The sequence below is a fragment of the Cavia porcellus genome, unplaced genomic scaffold (genome assembly GCF_034190915.1).
Source record: "Cavia porcellus strain 051 isolate PalLab524CR breed Dunkin Hartley unplaced genomic scaffold, mCavPor4.1 scaffold_14, whole genome shotgun sequence".
Classification (NCBI taxonomy): Eukaryota; Metazoa; Chordata; class Mammalia; order Rodentia; family Caviidae; genus Cavia; species Cavia porcellus.
In genome coordinates, this window is record NW_026947497.1 from 47,498,128 (window position 1) to 47,517,374 (window position 19,247).

Sequence of the window (19,247 nt, forward strand, 5' to 3'; positions counted from 1 at the left end):
GTAAACAATGTTCTATATTGAGCCTGCTTTGTACCACATATATGCAAAGTGCCAGTGCTGTATGACTGTTAAGGGCCACCCTCTCCTTGGGCCACTCATGAAGCACACCCAGAAGCACCAGGGGAGGACTTGAGTTTTCCTCCAGGATTCATATTTGAGCATCCTCTACTTTTGGGAACGAATATCATAAATTAGACTCATTTAACTGCCTTTTAGTTGTAGATCTCTTGTGCATGTCTTGTTAAACAAACAGATACCCTAATTTATGCACAAAGCTCTTTCCACTGAAAGGTGGCATTCCCAGATATACACAGGGACCGATGCACTCTGAACCCAATAGAGGTACTGAAAATCCTAATGAAAAAGACACAAATAGTAGATTTAAATGTATAGACTGTGAGTTCCAACATGGACTCAACTTACAGAAATGTATGTATAATTTTTTAACTGCTTTCATTTTCACAGCAGCAAATGATCAGAATCACAACTGGCAAAAGTTAAGGCTTAGAAACTTAGGGTCACTTTAACAGCTTTGCTTTCCTAGAGAAAAGGAAGATCTAACTGTGAGAGCAGAGACTGTGTTGCTTTGTCTCTCTCCCTGAGGATAAGCACTTGTACAGAACTGTACCATTACTGTAGACGTATTATTTAGTGAATTTCCTGTTACACTTCAATGTTTCTTTTAGGAACACTTGTAGCATTATGGATTATATCCAGATGTCCCCCCGAGCCTCATGTGCTCATAGGTGATACTTTTCAGAGGTGTCTGGATCATGAGGGTTTAATAGTAGGATTAAAGGTATGTGCTACAGGGTTAATACAGCATAGTTTTGGACAGTTCTAGGTGTGGCTGGCTGGATTTACTGAAAATAGGTCTCACCCTAGCTGTGAGTGGCACTAATCAGTATGCTTGTAGCTTAGATGGAATAAAAATGGAAAGAAGAAGGAAGTTTCCTTGCCTCCTGCTCACCATGCTATGGACTGTCTCCTCTGCCATACAGCCCCACCTTGGAGCCGGGTAACTCCTGAACCTCTACAAACTGTGAGCTGAAATAAACTTGTTCTCCTGTAATTTATGGGTATTGGGTATTTTGTCCCAGCAACAAGAAAGTAATGATGACATATTAGGAAGAACATTTACTCCAGCTTCCATGTCAGGGAAGCTGACTGATGGTTTCCTCAGTAGTGGGAATGCTTCTAACTCAGGGATTGGATGAATCCTATCACTGTGTTGGCTCCAGATGAGGCTGGATACACGTTCATGGTTTCTCACAGTCTACTTTCAAGCACCAAGTACTACCTGCCTTCATCTTAGTACTCCTCTCCATTTTCCTTTGCCCTTCATTTCTGAAATTTCATTCTCACTGAATTATGTGCAATTCATTGCTTCTTATGATATTCTAATGCACATTCACAGCCAGAAGAGGCTAATAGTTCCTTGTAAACATGATGCTGACATGAGTTATGTGAAAAGCCCATTTCTTACAAGTTAGCATCTCTACGTAGTGACAACACACTGCTCATGTAGGAGTTCAACTCACTTCACAGGATTCTAGCACCAGACTGGTGTGGAACCCTAGTTTTTCCTCTTAGCAGTTGTGTAATCTTGAGCAGTGACTTGACCTTTCTGCATTTTACTGAAGGCAATCACCTATTTCTACGCATGCTTTCAGTTGTGGGTAAAACAAAAGCCAACCAAAGCATCTTAAATACAAAAAGGGCACTTGTAATCTCTTTTGTAAGAAGTCTGGGATAAGGAGGAGGAAGTTCCAGCACTGACTAATGTAACTCAATATGCCCATCAAGGTTCGAGGTCATTTATATTTCCCTCTGTGCCATCCCTGACCATTCTTGGTGCACTGGCTCATTCCCTTGGGCATGGTCATCACAATGGGCCATGTCATTCTTTAGTGCCATACATCACTGCTAGCGACAGCATCCAAAGGTAGAAAGGAAACCATATTTACCTCATATTAACCTCACATCCAGATATTTTCATGAGCTTTCTTTTGCCTCAGAATTATGTGATCTGCCTAGAACCAGTAGCTGTTTGGCAAAGCAAGTTAGATGTGATTTGGCTAATTATTTGTGATTTGCTCCATGAAGAAAGCCTGAAAAGGGGCCAATAAGGAAATGCTCCTTTGGAGAAAGACAAAAAAACAAGTACGCTACAACAAGAAAGACAGAGGTAAGACAATGAGGAGGAAACCATTAAAATTTGCCCTTCGATTTCTTCTGATAATTTTGTTTTAAACAATGTGTGGACAAAACAGTGCAGAACAATCAGAACAATAAAAGTAAATGCGAGCTTTTTTGCTGGGTTAAAGACCTTATACATGACATCCCTAAGTATGAGTAACAACCACTCTTCCCGCACTGTTCATAGTCCATTTGTTTAAACACAGGAATTCTTCACACTGCTCGAACACGTCCCACCTTAAGAACCTGATACACGCCTTGGGGATTCACGCCTGCAGGTGTGCACTTCTGCGAGGCCCACACACGTACCCATCTCTATACAACGTCAGCTGCAGGTTCTTCACCTTCAAACGCCACTAAGTGACTTAGGTTTAAATCCATAAACAAACACTTCCACAATACAGGATTGTGTGCTTATCTGCCTGGTCCCCAGGATCATCCAGGGTTGCCCTTGTGTGGCCTCCACCATGACCCATAGCGTCTGCAAGGGGAGAGCATCTCCGTCTCCTTCAAAGCTGGTTCTACGCTCAGTGTGGCACCTGGTTAAGCAGACACTCAGCAGATAAAGCCCATACTCCAGCAGGAAAAGGTTCCTTCTCAGGGACCAAGCTCTGTTTGAAAACCAAGACAATCGTCAACTTTATTAATTACTAATTAATTTTTAATGCTAGCTTTCCAAATCCAGGACTTTGTGATTGTTAATAAAGTGTTTTATCACTGAGCTATATCCCTATCCCTTACCAAATTTAAACAAGTTAAATTATTTCCAATGCAGAAGGAAATTCTCTTTCCAATGCAGTTTAGCTGTAAACTACTAGGTCAAGTGTGAGTTTTCTTGGAAAGTGGTCAGATATCAATAGTGGAGGGAAGCAGATAAAAAAGCAAGCAAAAGAATAAAGTAGAAGACAGGGAAGAATTAATGAGAAATGGGAATTGATAGATTAAAACAGGGAGGAGCCTAGAGAAAACACAGTGGACCACTGACAAAGCCTTCATTTATAAGTGCATAATGTGCTGATGTTCTCCAGGAGCCTTCATTTGCTTTAGGATAAAAAAGGACCTGTTCAAGGGAAGAATTCTGACCACCGATTTGTAGGTTAGGAAACTGAGCAAGGTAAGTAACTGCCATTTTTATGGTTCCACAGCATCCTGATTTGGGGAGAAGACACTGAGTATGAACAGCCGAGGCCTTTCTGGGGTTTCTTTTCAGATGCAGTCTACTTTCTGAAATTCCTTCTCAGATAAAACTTTTATGTCCACCACAATCATTTCTTAAATTACCTCAATAAATTTTTTGTCTTCCGTGGAAGCATACCTGGCACATTACAGGAACTCAATAAATATGGAAAAAAGGATGAAAGAAAAGGAGGGAGAGAGGGCTAGAAAGGGGGAGAAAGGAAAGAGGAGAGGAGAAGAGGAGGCGCTGGCTGATTTCTGCTGTCCACCAGGGGTCAGGGGCCAGCCCAAGTTAGAGGTTTTCATTTGCCCATTGTGTCTCAGAATTCTGTCCAATCCTAGATGAAGTACTAGGCAGCCCCCAAGGCCCCCCATCTTTTACAGTAATTGTGAGGGCTTTATAACTTCCTTTTGCCAATTCTCAAAACTTAATTTGAAAAGAGAAAAGAGTTTATGGTGTGCCCAAGGCCCACACAAGGTGTGTTCAAACTATACAGTGAGCCTTGGTGTGCAATGTCATGCACCAGAGAAGCAGGCTCGGAAAAGCACAGGAGGATGCCTTCCTCCAACTCGCCCAACACATCTGGAACCCTCCCAAGTCAGAATGACCATGAGAGGATCCTTTGCCAAGGCAGACACAACAGCACAACTAAAGGCACTCAGCAAATGAAGCCTGGCACATGCCTGTAATCCCAGAATTCGGGAGGCTGAGGCAGGATCACTGTGTGAAATTAAGGTCAGCCTGGGCTACATGGTGAGTTTAGGACCAGCCGAAGTTAGAGTGACATTGCCTCAAAAAACTTTAAGAAAAAAAATCAAGACTCCCAGAACTGCTTTAGAAAATAGTAGCTTGGGGAAGTATTTTGAAGGGGACTGGTGGCAATGCATCTTTTGCTGTAATAATTTTTAAAATTTTAAAGTATTCACCATATTTTCAGATCCCTCCTTGTGCCCTGCCTTTGAAATCTCTAAAGGCTTATTTCCTTTCATTTCATTTTTAATCTGTGTATTCTGGCTGAGACACATGAGCCACGGTCACAGTATCCATCCCTCTTTCAATAATTAACTCAAGGTAGGTTCTTAAACTTCTTTGTAGGGAATTCCTCTTCCTCTTCCTCTTCCTCTTCCATATGACCAGCTCTTACCTAGGATTCACTTATTTGACCTAGGTAGGCCAACGCGGTGGCTGCCTCTCCAAGCAAGCCTTCCCCGCCATCCTGTCCTCAGGGAAGGTAATTCTCCTCTCCTCTGAATTGTCGGTCACTTCCCTGCATCATTTCAATACTGGGTGCATCGTTAGACTTATTTGTGTGTCTTAAGCCTTCTGCCCTCATTTCTCCATAAGGGACCTGAAGAAACTGGTGGGAATTAAATATCCTGAAAAGAGAAGGTGGAACCTTGGTGAAATTAGCAGCCATGTAGAGCAGAAGAGGCACAGAGGCCTGTGGGAGAATTAAAAGTAGGACAGGCTATTGCATGGCAAGCCAGAGTGCATAGTAAAATACATGAACTTTATCCAATGGCTGTGGAAAGTCCATAAAAACTGGAATGCGGAAGGGAAGTCAATAGTTACATGACCAAGCATTTATCAGGCAGAAAGATTCCCATATTTTATTAAGTCCTGTTTAATCCACACATACCATTTGGGCTAGGGCTTCATGATTGCTTACTTTCTCTGTTTCTCTTATAAACATTCTTTATAAATTAAGCCAAAATTTGAAATAAGCTTAGTCTAGGTCAATGGGACCTACAGTCAATGGTTCTACAGTCAAGGAAAAAAAGCCCCTTAGTATTTTCTGAAATTGAGCCATGTTAGGAAATGGGATTAGGTTTAATGAAATATTGCATCATTAAAGTAAAAATAGTTCACTTACACTTCCTGTACTTTCTATTGGTATTACTTGCTTTTTCACAAAGTACAGCAACTTTTAATTGCAGGATGGTATCCTCTGTTTTTCTAGAAAAGCATCCCTCCTCTGTGGCCTGTCTTTCTCGGTTTGACTCTGCCTAACTAGTCATTCCCTAACTCTTTTGAAGACAAAGCTTTTGCTTTGCAAACAGGATTTGATTTTTAAAATACCATTTTCTGAAACCAGAATTTCACATTTTTCCAGTGAATTCTGAAGTTTTGCTTTCACAGCAACAACTTCGCAAACAAGAAGATGGAGGAAGTAGCTAAGGAAGTTTCTTTTTTCTTCTCCCCATTATGTACAGCAAAACTATGAAGCAGAGAGAAGCTAGCAAAAGATATAGTGAACATTATAAAAACAAGTGTTCATGAGTGGACCCCAGATTGCAACTCGACCAAGCGGTTGACAAGGATGAGTTAAAAGGACACATGCTTTGGATTTTGCTTTGAGGGGTAAAACGTTCATCTAATGTGTTTACTTTCTTTTCTTGGAAAAGCTCTGAAGTTTATATCCCCACAAACATTTTAGAATGACTGATGGTGTGTTAGCTTTCTACGGTGCTGATAAACTGTCTAAGAGGTCAGCTTCAGGGAGGAAACATTTATTTTGGCTCACGGTTCAGAGGCTTCAGTCCATGGTCCACTGGCTGTTTCTGATCATGGCAGAGAGCATACAGTGGAACAACCAATCTCAGGGCAGCTGGGAGCAAACAAAGGCAGGAAGGGCAGGGGCAAAGCATATCCTTCAAGGTCACACCCAAGTGACTTCTTCTACCAAGAGACCATCTCCTCAAGTTTCCAGAACTTCCTAATAAACCACGAAATTATGAATACACACATGGATTAACCCACTTAGAGGTCAGGGCCTTATGATTCACAGGTTTTGCCTCTGAACAGGGTGTCACTGGGAACTAAGCCTTCAACATATTAAATTTTGGGGGACATTTAAGATCCATACCATAACAGATGGGCATTTGTTGATATGATTTTAATTTCCTTCCAGTAAAGAATTACATTAATAAGAATGGGGCACTAGACAAGAATTTGAATGCTGGGCCTATCACCTAGTAACTGTGTCAAATGGGAGTAACAGATACCTCCCAGGACTGCTGGGAAGAACCAATGAGATAAAGTATAGAAAGTACCCAATGTTGACATTCAATGATTGCTCCTTAAAATGTAATTATTGATATTATTTTGTAGTTCTCATTATCCTTCACATTCTCCAGTCTTTGCCTATCCAACTCTAGGCCCTCACACTGCATGGTTCCGAAATAATCCTCTATCATGACCCAACACAGCACCATTGGAGACCAACATGAAGCATGTCTCAGTGTTGTATGTGAGATGGAGTTACTTCTAAATTTCCAAATTTTATAAAGATACTGCCATGATAATGACAGCCTTAGAGAACTTTCAAGTAGGATCCTTTCGCAGGATTGTCTGCCAGCCCCTACCACTAAAATCACTGGATTTCTACATAAAGAAGGGCTCTCATTCCTACTCAAAAGTAAGGGCAGCATCCAAGTGTGCATACCTCAGAGATAACCACCCTATTCCACCTTCCATCACAGGTCTCCAACCTCAGACCAACTCACTGACAGGGCCTTCTCTCCTTCCCCAACTCTCGTCTCCTCCTCCTAGGTCACAGGGGAATAGGAAACAGACATTTTCACAAGGACTACATATTTAGGTGTTTTCTTCCTACATCTCAAAAAAAAGAATAACACCATAAGAGGAGATTTGGAGTTTCATGAACTATTTCATGATTTCCATCTTCTGGGAGAACTGGAAACAGAAACAGAGCTGTAAATGCTAGACTGTCATGCCTGAAAGCAACTTCCATTTTCCATTCTGGATTGATTTTAAAACATGATATCATTCCCAGAACTGTTAGGAGTAATTTTACCTACCCACCCTTCCTTTTTTGCTTTTAATCTTTCCTCTGAATCAGATGGCATGCAAGATCTTAACGTTAAAATCTGCCAAAAATATTTTTTAAAAATTTATAGGCATGGATCTGTTAACAGTTAGGGACAGTTTATTACAATACATATTCTGAGTACACTGCATCTAGGGAAAAGAGCATATTATTTGAGATATGCCTCACTTCTGTCCCCACAATGATGTGTTGAGGTGTGGTGGTTCAAAACTACTAAACCACAAAGTATGACCACTGAGTGGCTGGATTTGTGATCTGAGAAGGTGAAAGCAGGAAGGAAAATGAAAATTGCAAATAATAAACTAAGTCTGATTGAGGGCTCATGTTCATAAATCAATATCATTTTGTTTTTGTTTGGAGTTGCTATTTTTAGTGTTCCGATGAGACAAAAATTCTAATTGATGGAGAAAAGGGCTTAGCAGTAAAACACAAAGTGGAGGCCAGCAGAGGGGGTTGGTGACAAGAGGATTCATTCATCCACCAAAGCCTAATCTGTAACCAATGCCAGTTTCCCTGGCTGAACCACAAACAAAGTAAATTCCAGCTGTGCCCAGAATGTTCTGCAGAGGCCTTCAGAGCTCATAGCTGTTTCACAACAGCTAGGAAAGCCTAATAATCCTGCTGGGAGCCGAGGAAGAGAAAGAGAATTCAAGCTGCTAGGAACAAGTTGCAAGTGCCCATAAATCCACAGGGCGTTTCATCCCATCCAAACCATCCGTGAAGAAATCATCAGGCATTTTCACTTATAAAACACAAGTAAAAATTCCTTTAAATGCGGCTAAGACAAGGAAAAAAATATAAAGTGACTAGGCTTTCAGGACCAACTCCTATTGTTGGATGACATAAGGCCCCCAGAATTTCTTTCAGAGACACATCTTTCCATTCCAACAAACAGAAATTAATGCTACACTGCTCCGTGCCCACCCATCCACCGCAGCCCCTGTGCTATTTAGTTCTTTGCTGGTTAAGCAAGAGAGTTGTAAACGCTCGTACTAGTACCACTCGACATGTTAAATCTGTCTTCACATGAATCGTCTCACACAATGACACTTCAAGAGCAACACAAATTTTCTGTGAAAGCCAAGAATAATGCAGCTCTTCACTTTAAAGGATGAGAGTCTATGTGCCATTTTCAACAGATCAAATTCCTTCCAAACCCCTGCAAGGCATCATTCACTGCTGCCCAAAGTTTCACACTTACAGTGACTACACTGTAAATTCACACTACAGTGAATTTTCTCCCCTTCCCCTCTTTGATGCTATCTCTGGAGCTTTCATGTTTCCCTCTTCCTTATACCTACTGCTACCAGTTGCTGGATCCCGCCCCCACCCTGGTCCAACCTTTCACCCCCCAATTGCATTCAGTTCTAGACAAAGGAAATCCATTCTTTTACCCCAAGCCTTTCCCCTTGTTTTATTACAATAAAATTTATATTCAGAGTCAACCATTTGTCTGAAGATATAGTTAGATGAGCTTTGGGTTTTGACTAACACATGTATATGTGTACTTAACACACCAATCAAGACATAGACTCCTTCCACCACCCCAGAAAGCTTCCTCATTCTCCTCACCCCATACACAAGCAAAGGGTGCTCTAATATCCACGGTCATAGATTAGTTTTGTAGTTTTTAACTTCACGTGAATGAAATCATATGTGTGATTTTTTATTTCTGGTTTCTTTCATTCAACATAAAGGTTTTGAGATTTGGCTTGTTGCTTTATATTCTGGTAGTGCATTTTTTTATGTGGTGAATAGAGATTTGATATTTTGTCAAGTACATGTTCACTATGATTATATGTGCCTTTTTTCAGTTTGGGTTATTGTAATGAAGCTATGAGACTATTCCTGTACATATCTTTGTGCAGACAGGTCTCCTCTATTTTTCTTTCTTTCTTTCTTTCATTTTTTCTTTCTTTCTTTCTTTCTTTCTTTCTTTCTTTCTTTCTTTCTTTCTGGGTTTTTTAATTTATTTCGCTGTACTTGGAATCAAACTCAGAACCCCATACTTGCCAGACCGGCACTATGCCACTGAGCTACATCCCTGGCCCCAGGTTTACATTTCCATGGGCTGCAATTCAGGTGAAAAATTCCAGAGTCATAGAGTATGTGTGTATTTAACTTCATAAGAAACTACAAAATACTTCTAAAACATTTGACCAGCCTCATATGCGTGTTCCAAGTGTTCCACATCCTTACATACTGGAACTATCAATTCTGACTTGGGTACATTTCTCTCATTGTTGAGACAAAATATCTGACACCTCAAACTAAGGAAGGAAAGGTTTATTTGGTTCACATTTTGTGGAAGTTTCAGTCCATAATCAGCCGGTTCCAAAGCAAGGAGGCATACCACAGGGACAACTGTTCATGGTGGCAGAAAATAGCAGAAGCAGCAAGAGGAAAAGGGGCAGTGGTGGTGGTGGGGAAACCTCTTTTCCTCCCTTACAATGTAAGCAGGCTACCCGCCCTAGGGCAGGTGTAGCACTCACACCATCTCCCTGCCCTTCTCCTGTGCAGGATGGGAATGTTTACAAATGAGGACCCTGGCTCCCTGCTGAGTACTTTAGTTAAATTTATACACTTTTCAAGTTGACACAATGTATCAACTACTACAGTTTCTTAATTCTATTCCTTCTAATGGGAGTAAAGTAGTCAATGATTATTTTAATTTTCACTTCTCTGGTGAAATGGTGGTAATGATAGTAAGCACTTTTTCATGGATTCACTGACATTCCTAGATACATTCTTGTGTGGGATGGGAAGCTTATCAAATACTTTATACATTTCGACTGACTTATTATTGACTATAACACTACAGCAAATATATTGTCCCAAAATATAGCTCATCTTTTCATTTTCTTGATAGTATGTTTTAATGAACAATTTTTAAGGTTGATGAAGTTCAATGTTGATGAAGTTCAATTTTACGATGTTTTTCTTTTCTTTAGAGTTTGGATTTTTGTCTCCTCTCTACAAACATCTTTTCTTGCTTCAAGAGCACAAAGATATTTTCCTGAATTTTCTCCCGGAAACTTGAAAGTTTCATCTTTATGTTTAAATTTATGAGCAACTTTTGTGTATGTTGTAAGATTGTTATAGAGTTTTTTTTTCCCCCCATGGAGCCATGCAGTCATTTCCCAGTCAGTTACTAGAAAGAATTTCTTTGCCATTGAGAGTTGAGATTGTGGGGGGTAGGGGTTTAGCTCAGCAGGCATAAATGCCTGCCTTGAAAGCAGGCAGTCATGAGTTCAATCCCCGGTACCGATAAAAAGGAAAAAGACAAAAAAAAAAAAAAAAAAGAAAAGAAAAGAAAATTGAGTTTGTACAAAATCAATTGAGAAGATTTCTTTCTGGATCTGAAATTTTGATTGAGTTATCTTTATGCTGACAGTGACTTTCTTGATTAACACTGCTTTTATAGTCTTAAATTGAGTACATCCCTGAAGTTTTCTTTTTCTCCAAAGTACTTGACTATTCTAGATCCACTGTGTTACCAACCAAATACACTTTAGAATTAATGAGCAACTTTTATTTAGCTTGTTAGAAATGTTGACTGGGAGTGTGATAAAATTATAAATCAGTATGGAAAGAAGTTATATTCTAAATGTACTAAGTATGCATAAACATTATATAGCTTTCCATTTACTTAGATCTTCTTTGTCATCTTAGCAGAGTTCTACAATTTTCAACATAGACATTTCATATGTATTTTATTAAACTTATTCCTTAACAACTTATTTTGAATATTATTTAAAATTGAATTTTTAAATTTTCATTTACCCCTCTTTTTTGTTAATATATAGAAAAAATAACTGCTCACTGTATATTGACCTTGTATCTTGGGATCTTGTTAATTAACTTATTAGCAAATTATTATAAATTTTTTTCAGTTTTCAATATCAACAAACATGTTTTCTGTGAATAAGGCTATTTACTTCATCTTTGCCAATATTTTGCTTTTATTTCTTTTTCTTCCCTCATTGTTCCAGTGAAGACCTTCAAGCTATAACACTAAATAAAAGTGATGAGAAAAATCACTTTTTTGCCTTTCCTGATCTTACGAAGAAAGCATTCAGCCTATCATATTAAATATAGAATTAGGTGTGAATTTTCTGTGAATGTTTTTTCTGCTCATTGACAGCTGTTTGTTTTGGTTTGGTTTCTAAGACTGAATCAGTGCTGAATTTTTTCAGATACTTTCTCATCATTTCTTTAGATGATCCTATAAATTTTTCTACTTTTCCTATTAATGTGGCTAATTTAATTACTTTCAAATGTCTAACCACTTATTCATGGAACAAACTTCACCAGTATTATTTTTTCATAGATCACAGGATTTGATATATGAAAATTTGCTGATCCACAGGATTTCTTAATATTTTGTTGAGGATTTTGTCTCTATGTTCATGAGAGGCACGTTATAATTTTATTTATTTATAATGTCTCAATCAAGTTTTGATGACAAGATTACTTGGTCTCATAAGATAAGTTAACACATTCTCCTGCCTGATATTTTTGAAGTTTTGTGCAACTGTGCTATGGTTTAGATGAGTGTCCCCCAAAGGTCCAGGTATGAAAGCCTTGGACCCCAACCCATGGCATTATTTGGAAATGGTAGAAGCTTCTAGAGGTGGGACCTATTGGAAAGAAGTTCAGAGACTGAGGATATGCCCATGAGGGGTAAGACTCTGGTCACACCCCATTGTGGGGGATGAGGTGTCACTTTGTAGGCCCAACCCCCTCTAACCTGCAATTTACAATAGCCGCCCTGGTATGCGAGAAGGAGGTAGAACGGGAATGCCTGTTCTCAGTGAGCCCTCACCCTCTGGAATCCATACTGTGAGCTGGCTTTGTTTTGTAGAAGTCTTGAGGAAGTGGCTGGCCACCCTTTGTGACACTAACAGCAGACAAATTAACAACATTCTTGAGCTAATGAATTTCTTCCTGGGCTAGAGAAGTTGTGAGAACTGGTTGTGATTATTTACTTTACTTAGATAGTTTTAGAATAAACATTGTAGTCTGTCACGTTGTAGCTTGCCACAAAGAATGCCTTTTCACTACTTAATTATCTGGGCTCTGTGAACTGATCGGGTTTACTATATATGAATCCTAAAATAAAGATTGTGCGTACAGTGCAGTGCAATGCAGTGTAACGCGGTGCAGACAGCAAAGGTGTCTCTCCTGTCTTTCTTTTCCAAGCGCTGTACCCCCCGTGTCCCGACAAGGCGTGCGTGTTTACCTTGCCCGGAGTTCAGAGTGCTCTAGACACTCACGACAAGTGGCGCCCGAACAGGGACTCCGAAGGTCGCTTAGGAAGGTAAGTATAATTTTATTACGGGGAAATGGGACAATCTGCTTCCTCTCCTTTCTTAAAAATTCTTAAACATTTATTATCTATATATGGCATATCGCTCAGGTCAGCTGACTTGGATATGTGTATTGATACAATTAAAGAATATAATCCTTGGTTTCCAGATGAAGGAACTTTGGATGTAGAAGTATGGAGGAAGGCAAGGGTTAGTATAGAAAGGGCTATGCAACAGGAGGAGAAGATTCCTTTACGTTTTTGGGCTATTTGGTCGGTTGTGTACTCTTTATTAAAAGCTATGGAAGATGAACATATTGTAGAAAATCTTCAACTAGAAATTAAGCCAGTTATTCAGGAATTGCCCCTCACAGAGGAGGAGCAGAATGTAGTTCAAAATGACGCTATCGCTTTAAGTAGTGAAAAGGCGTCCAAACTAAAAGTAAAATCCACTACAGCCGACTCAGCTTTAGCTGCCGCAGCAATATCAAATTATGACAATCGCCCAATTTTACAGGCTATACAGCATTTAACACAAGAGGTGAAACAACTCTCCGTTAAGCAGAACCCGCCTGTAGTTCCCTCTGCACCTCCTCCATCTAACCCTAATTGAAGTAAAGCCAAGCTAGCTTTGGCTGATTTACCAAAATTAGGGGATTCTGATGAGGAAAAGCCTGCCTTTGCTTTCCCTGTAATCAGGCCTCAGCCAATAGATGGAGAGGCAGTTCCCCCTAGATGGGAAGCATTTAATATGGATGATTTAGCAAAATTAAAAAAGGCTGTAACCCTTTATGGCCCTCAGGCTCATTACACTAGAGAATTAATAACATCGGTAGCAGATCACTATGGTAATCTTGCTCCTTATGATTGGAAAGCCTTGGCCAAAATTCTTTTAAAGGAGCCAGAATATTTACAGTGGCACATGTGGTTTATGGAAGGTTGTGCGAAAAAGACAAGACAAAAATGCTGATATAGTGATAGAAATGTTTTAGAAGATATTTTAAAAACTTTACCTCAATATTTTTCTCCATTTGGACTTGTAATAGCACAGGATAAAATTCAAAAGGAAGAAGTTAGTCATTATTTGGGATATATTCTTACTAGACAAAAGGTGATTCCACAAAAAATGTCTATTAGGAGAGATAAGTTATCCACTTTAAATGATTTTCAAAAATTATTAGGGGATATTAATTGGCTTCGTCCCACACTAGGTATCCCTACCCATGCATTACAACATTTGTTTGCTACTCTACAGGGCTCTTCAGATCCATCCAGCCCTCGTTCTTTAACAGCAAAAGCAGAGCAAGAATTACAGTTTGTAGAACAACGAATTAAGGATGCATTTTTAATTAGGATTGATCCTAAATTGCCTCTAACTTTATATATTATTAATACTTTTCAATATCCCTCTGCAGTTTTAGGTCAAAATGCTATGCCAGTAGAATGGGTATTCACTAAAACTAAGCAATCTAAAAATGTTATGCCTTATATTGACATGGTTGCAGCTTTAATTATGAATGGTAGAGCTCGTTCTATAACTTTGATAGGAGAAGATATAAACAATATAGTTATCCCTTTAACTAAGGAACAATGGGAATATTTGTTGTCAATTACTGAAACCTTACAAATTGCTTTAGCAGATTTCATGGGAACTTTTTCATATCATTTTCCTAAAAGTAAATTATGGGATTTTTTTAGACGTCAACAATTTGTGGTTAATACCTTATTAGCTGTACAGCCAATTCCACAAGCTTTGACTATATTTACAGATGGATCTAAAAATAAAGCTGCATATTGGACTCAAAAATCTTACTGGGTACGTCAGACAAATTTTAACTCTGTACAACAAAATGAACTTTTTGCTATATTACAAGTGTTTTTAGATTTTCATAACCAACCTATTAATATTATAGCCGATTCGGCCTATTCTGTTGGAGTAGTGACAAATATCTATTCAGCTGTGTTATATTCTAATAAGCCTGCTTTATTGTCTTTATTTCAAAATTTACAAATACATGTTCAAAAAAAAAATCATTCTTATTTTATTACTCATTTACGTTCTCATTCTCAGTTACCCGGACCATTAGTATCAGGTAACAATGCAGTGGATTCCTTAGTTATGTTCACCACACCCGTTGAAGAACATCAATTTAATCATGCAAATGCAGGACATTTGCATCTTAAATATAAGATACCTTTTACAAAAGCTAAACAGATTGTAAAAGCCTGCCCTATTTGTAGACCATTACATTTAAGAATTATTCCCGCAGGTGTCAACCCTCGAGGAACTCAACCTAATGAATTATGGCAAATGGATATTACACATGTACCTTCTTTTGGTCGGCTTTCTTATGTACATGTAGTTATTGATACCTATTCTTCATTTCTATGGGCTACTGCTCAACAGGGAGAATCCACTAAAAATGTTATTGTACATTTATTGGAGACTTTTGCAGTTATGGGAATTCCTTCTAAAATCAAAACAGATAATGGACCTGCTTATACTAGCAGAACATTTAAACAATTTTGTGATCTCCATAATATTATTCATATTACAGGGATTGAATATAACCCCCAGGGTCAAGCTATTGTTGAAAGAGCACATGGCACTCTTAAGTTACAAATTAAAAAATTAAAAAGGAGGAGTCAGGAGGATATTCAGATACCAATACTGTTTAAATTGCAAAACAGTCCAAAAACATTACTGCATCAAACATTGTTTATTTTAAATTTTCTCAATTTACCACAAGGTAAAATATTAACAAGAGCTGAAAAACATTTTGAACAACAACAACAGCCTTTTGTGATTAATGAACCTATTTGGACTAAAACAGCTCCAGAGGCTGAATGGGAGAGGGGCACATTGCTCTATAGGGGAAAAGGTTTTGGTTATATCTCCACAGAAAATGGAATTCAGCAGTGGGTCCCTGGACGATGGATCAGGACCCGCGTCTCCAGATCCTGTTCACCAGCCCCGGAGACAACTCCCCAAGGAACCGGAACCGTGCCTTCAGAAGCGAGCGCGAAACCAGCTAGAAGCTGAGGATGCTGAGTTTGTTCCTATCGCAGCCATGGCCAGATTACAGCTAAGAAAATCCCGCCGCTCACAGCGACCAAATTTAAATCCCCTCCCTACATGGGGACAATTAAAAAAATTGACCATAGAAGGGCAACGGCTTGTCCTTCAAGCAGGAAAGCCTTTAAACCCCAAAAACTTGTTTTTAGCTTTATGTGCCTTGCTCACCGTTGCATCGGGGACTGAGGTACCTCCACATTCGTACTGGGCATATATTCCAAACCCCCCTTTATTAGAACCTGTAAAATGGGGAACTAGTGATATTTTACTTTATACCACACCTAGAGAAATTTTGTCAGCACCGTGGGCTGATTTAACCCCCCACAATCAAGATGATGGGACACTATTCAATTTTACTTATTATGGTAATCAAAGGCCTATTTGCATTGGGGAACCGCCTTGCATCCCTCTGGGATGGCAGTATTGGATTCAACATGGAATAAAAGCAGGCAACAAAAGAACAAGGCTTCAAGCCTTGGCTGCTCAAACCTTTAATGTTACCTGGAAAAATTTAACAGCACCTGATACAAATACATTTCCTGTATGCCCTAAATTCACTTATAAAAATATTTCTTATAATCCCATAATTTGGCAACTATGTATGGGAAAATTTGCTAAAAATATTGATGGGTATATTATTTGGGGACCATTTGGAAAATTCGTTAATGGATGTGCTGAATGAAATGAGACAAGATGTAATCTCTCTGTTGTGTATAGTCTTCCAGATCCAAAGAAAATAACTGACGGAGCTCCTATATTTCAACAAAAGACGGCTCTCTTGTGGTGGGGAGATGGTGGAATCGCTAACCCTGCTGTTGCAGCCGAAGAATACCCTCATCACCTTCAAAATCATATTTGGAAGATCCCAGCCGCTATGCAACCTGTAACCTTGTACAATGTTTCATATTCAGGGACTAGTCGATCTGTATCTACTACTTATAATTTTACTAGGTTTAAAATGTATAATATTACTGTTTGTGCACCTCTACCTTATGTCTTTTTAGTGGGAACTTTTAATTTTACACATTTTTCTTGTACTTGTTTAAATTGTCAATTGTTTACATGCTTAAATAGCACACTAAATTTCACTAAGCCTTATACAGTTATGCTGTTACAACAAAAAACTCATATTTGGTTGCCTGTAAATTTAACTCGACCTTGGTCTCAAGACCCGGTAATTTCTGTTACTACTGAATTTTTTAAACATCTGTTAAAACGTACAAAAAGATTTATTGGAATAGTGGTTGCTGTACTGTTAAGTCTGATAACTGTAGCCTCTCTAGCAGCAGTCTCAGGAGTAGCTTTACATACCTCTTTGCAAGAAAAACATGTTGTCGAATTATGGCATGAGAATTCTCATGAACTTTGGTTAACTCAGTGGCAAATAAACGCCAAACTACAACAACAAATAGACCTCCTTAAACAAACAGTTGAATGGATGGGTAGAAAAATATTGGCTCTTCAGCATCAAGTGTTTTTAAAATGTGATTGGAATTCAACTACTTTCTGTATAACCCAACGACCTTATAATCAGACAAAACATGAATGGGAAATAATTAAAATGTATTTAAATGGAAACACCTCTGCCCAGGAGGAAATAGAATCTTTACATAATCAAATTGACAAGGATTTTGCAAAGCAAAATGATGATGAATCTCTAGCACAATTCGCGCAATTGCTTGCTCAATCTTTGAAAGGATTAGATTCCAAAGGAATCTGGCAGAGCATTACCCACACTTTTAGTGGCATGGGACTTAGTTTAATTATAGTTCTCATTGCCATAGTTCTTGTGTATTTTTACTGCATAAGACGAAATGCTATTAATAACCTGATCTTATGGAAATTATTGTTAAAAAATAAAAAGGAAGGAAGTGTGGGGGATGAGGTGTCACTTTGTAGGCCCAACCCCCTCTAACCTGCAATTTACAATAGCCGCCCTGGTATGCGAGAAGGAGGTAGAACGGGAATGCCTGTTCTCAGTGAGCCCTCACCCTCTGGAATCCATACTGTGAGCTGGCTTTGTTTTGCAGAAGTCTTGAGGAAGTGGCTGGCCACCCTTTGTGACACTAACAGCAGACAAATTAACAACATTCTTGAGCTAATGAATTTCTTCCTGGGCTAGAGAAGTTGTGAGAACTGGTTGTGATTATTTACTTCACTTAGATAGTTTTAGAATAAACATTGTAGTCTGTCACGTTGTAGCTTGCCACAAAGAATGCCTTTTCACTACTTAATTATCTGGGCTCTGTGAACTGATCGGGTTTACTATATATGAATCCTAAAATAAAGATTGTGCGTACAGTGCAGTGCAATGCAGTGTAACGCGGTGCAGACAGCAAAGGTGTCTCTCCTGTCTTTCTTTTCCAAGCGCTGTACCCCCCGTGTCCCGACAAGGCGTGCGTGTTTACCTTGCCCGGAGTTCAGAGTGCTCTAGACACTCACGACACCCCATCCCAGCTGACTTAAGGCAAGCAGTAGCCTCTGCCACGTGGTTCTTTTGTGATTCACTGTCTTGCTACAGAGTCTTCACCAATAGCCAAATATCCATGGACTGAAATCTCCAAACCAAAGTGAACCATGTTTTCTCATCAGCTGCTTATCTCAGGAATTTTGTCATAGTAACACAAAGGTGGCTAACAGAGAGTGGCATTGTTTTCTGAATGTCTAATAGAATTTGCCAATACAACCATTTGAGGCAGGTATTTTGAAAAAGAGGGAGGAATACTTACTACAAACCCTACTCTTAAGCAGATACAGAGATGCTGGAATTTTTCTTTTCCTTTTTTGTCAGTTCTATAAAGTTGATTACTTCTTCATTTTATATATTGTCAAACTTATTGATTGAAGTTTTATGTAATATATTGTGTATATAAGATCCTGCAATGGGACGCAGGAGGTATTTTGGTATATATGCTGCCAAAGTGAGAGCAATTTGGGGGGTATTGAGAGAATTGTACAGTATCTATCCTCACTGTTATTTTTTATTAGTGCATGTTTCCAATGCATAATAGTATGCTCCTTTTGGGTAACTAGCATATGCAAGTAACACATCTTTATCATACTTCCTTTACTTCCCTCTCCCTCTGAACCTCCTTCCCATTTCCAACAGTCTGCCTTCTAGTTCCTACAATCTTTTTATTCATTCATTCATTCATTCATTCATACACATTTTAGTTTTCTTATATAAAATAAGTCATGTGATATTTAACTTCATGTGTCTGACTTATTTGCTTGATGGTCTTAAATTCCATTCATACTCCTGTAAGTGACATGATTTCATTTTTCTTTATAACTGATTAATATCCATATATATGTTTATATATGTACATTACATTTTTTACAATCCTGGTGATCAAACCTATGGCCTTGAACATGATAGCTAAGCACTCTACCAATAAGCCACATCCTCAGCATCATATTCTCTGTATCCATACATCTGCTGACAAACACCTAGGTTATTTCCAGAGTTTAGATATTGGAACTTGCACTACAGTCAACAGATATATAAGGTATCACTGATATATATAACAGATATATAAGGTATATATAAGGCAAATATCCCTACTGGAAAACATACTAATTCATTACACAGAAGGCCTAAAAATTTCCATGAGGGGAGTTTTACATCTGATGAACA

At 38.8% G+C, this 19,247-nt stretch overlaps 2 protein-coding genes across 3 annotated transcripts in view; one reads left to right on the plus strand and one right to left on the minus strand.

The window, feature by feature from the left end:
• The window catches only part of Dchs2 (dachsous cadherin-related 2), a 236,042-nt gene that overhangs the window by 120,433 nt on the left and 96,362 nt on the right, over nucleotides 1-19,247 (minus strand). The gene's annotated exons all lie outside the window — the stretch shown is intronic.
• Nucleotides 11,953-18,010, plus strand: LOC134478714 (endogenous retrovirus group K member 18 Env polyprotein-like). 2 transcript variants are annotated; one of them, XM_063260868.1, is made up of 2 exons: nucleotides 11,953-12,546; nucleotides 15,417-18,010. In XM_063260868.1, the coding sequence occupies exon 2, from the start codon at nucleotides 16,485-16,487 to the stop codon at nucleotides 17,523-17,525; it is 1,041 nt and encodes a 346-aa protein (XP_063116938.1). In that variant the 5' UTR covers nucleotides 11,953-12,546; nucleotides 15,417-16,484; the 3' UTR covers nucleotides 17,526-18,010. The 2 variants fall into 2 exon arrangements, with proteins under 2 accessions (XP_063116938.1, XP_063116937.1); XM_063260867.1 differs by having other exon boundaries at nucleotides 11,954-12,546; nucleotides 15,438-18,010.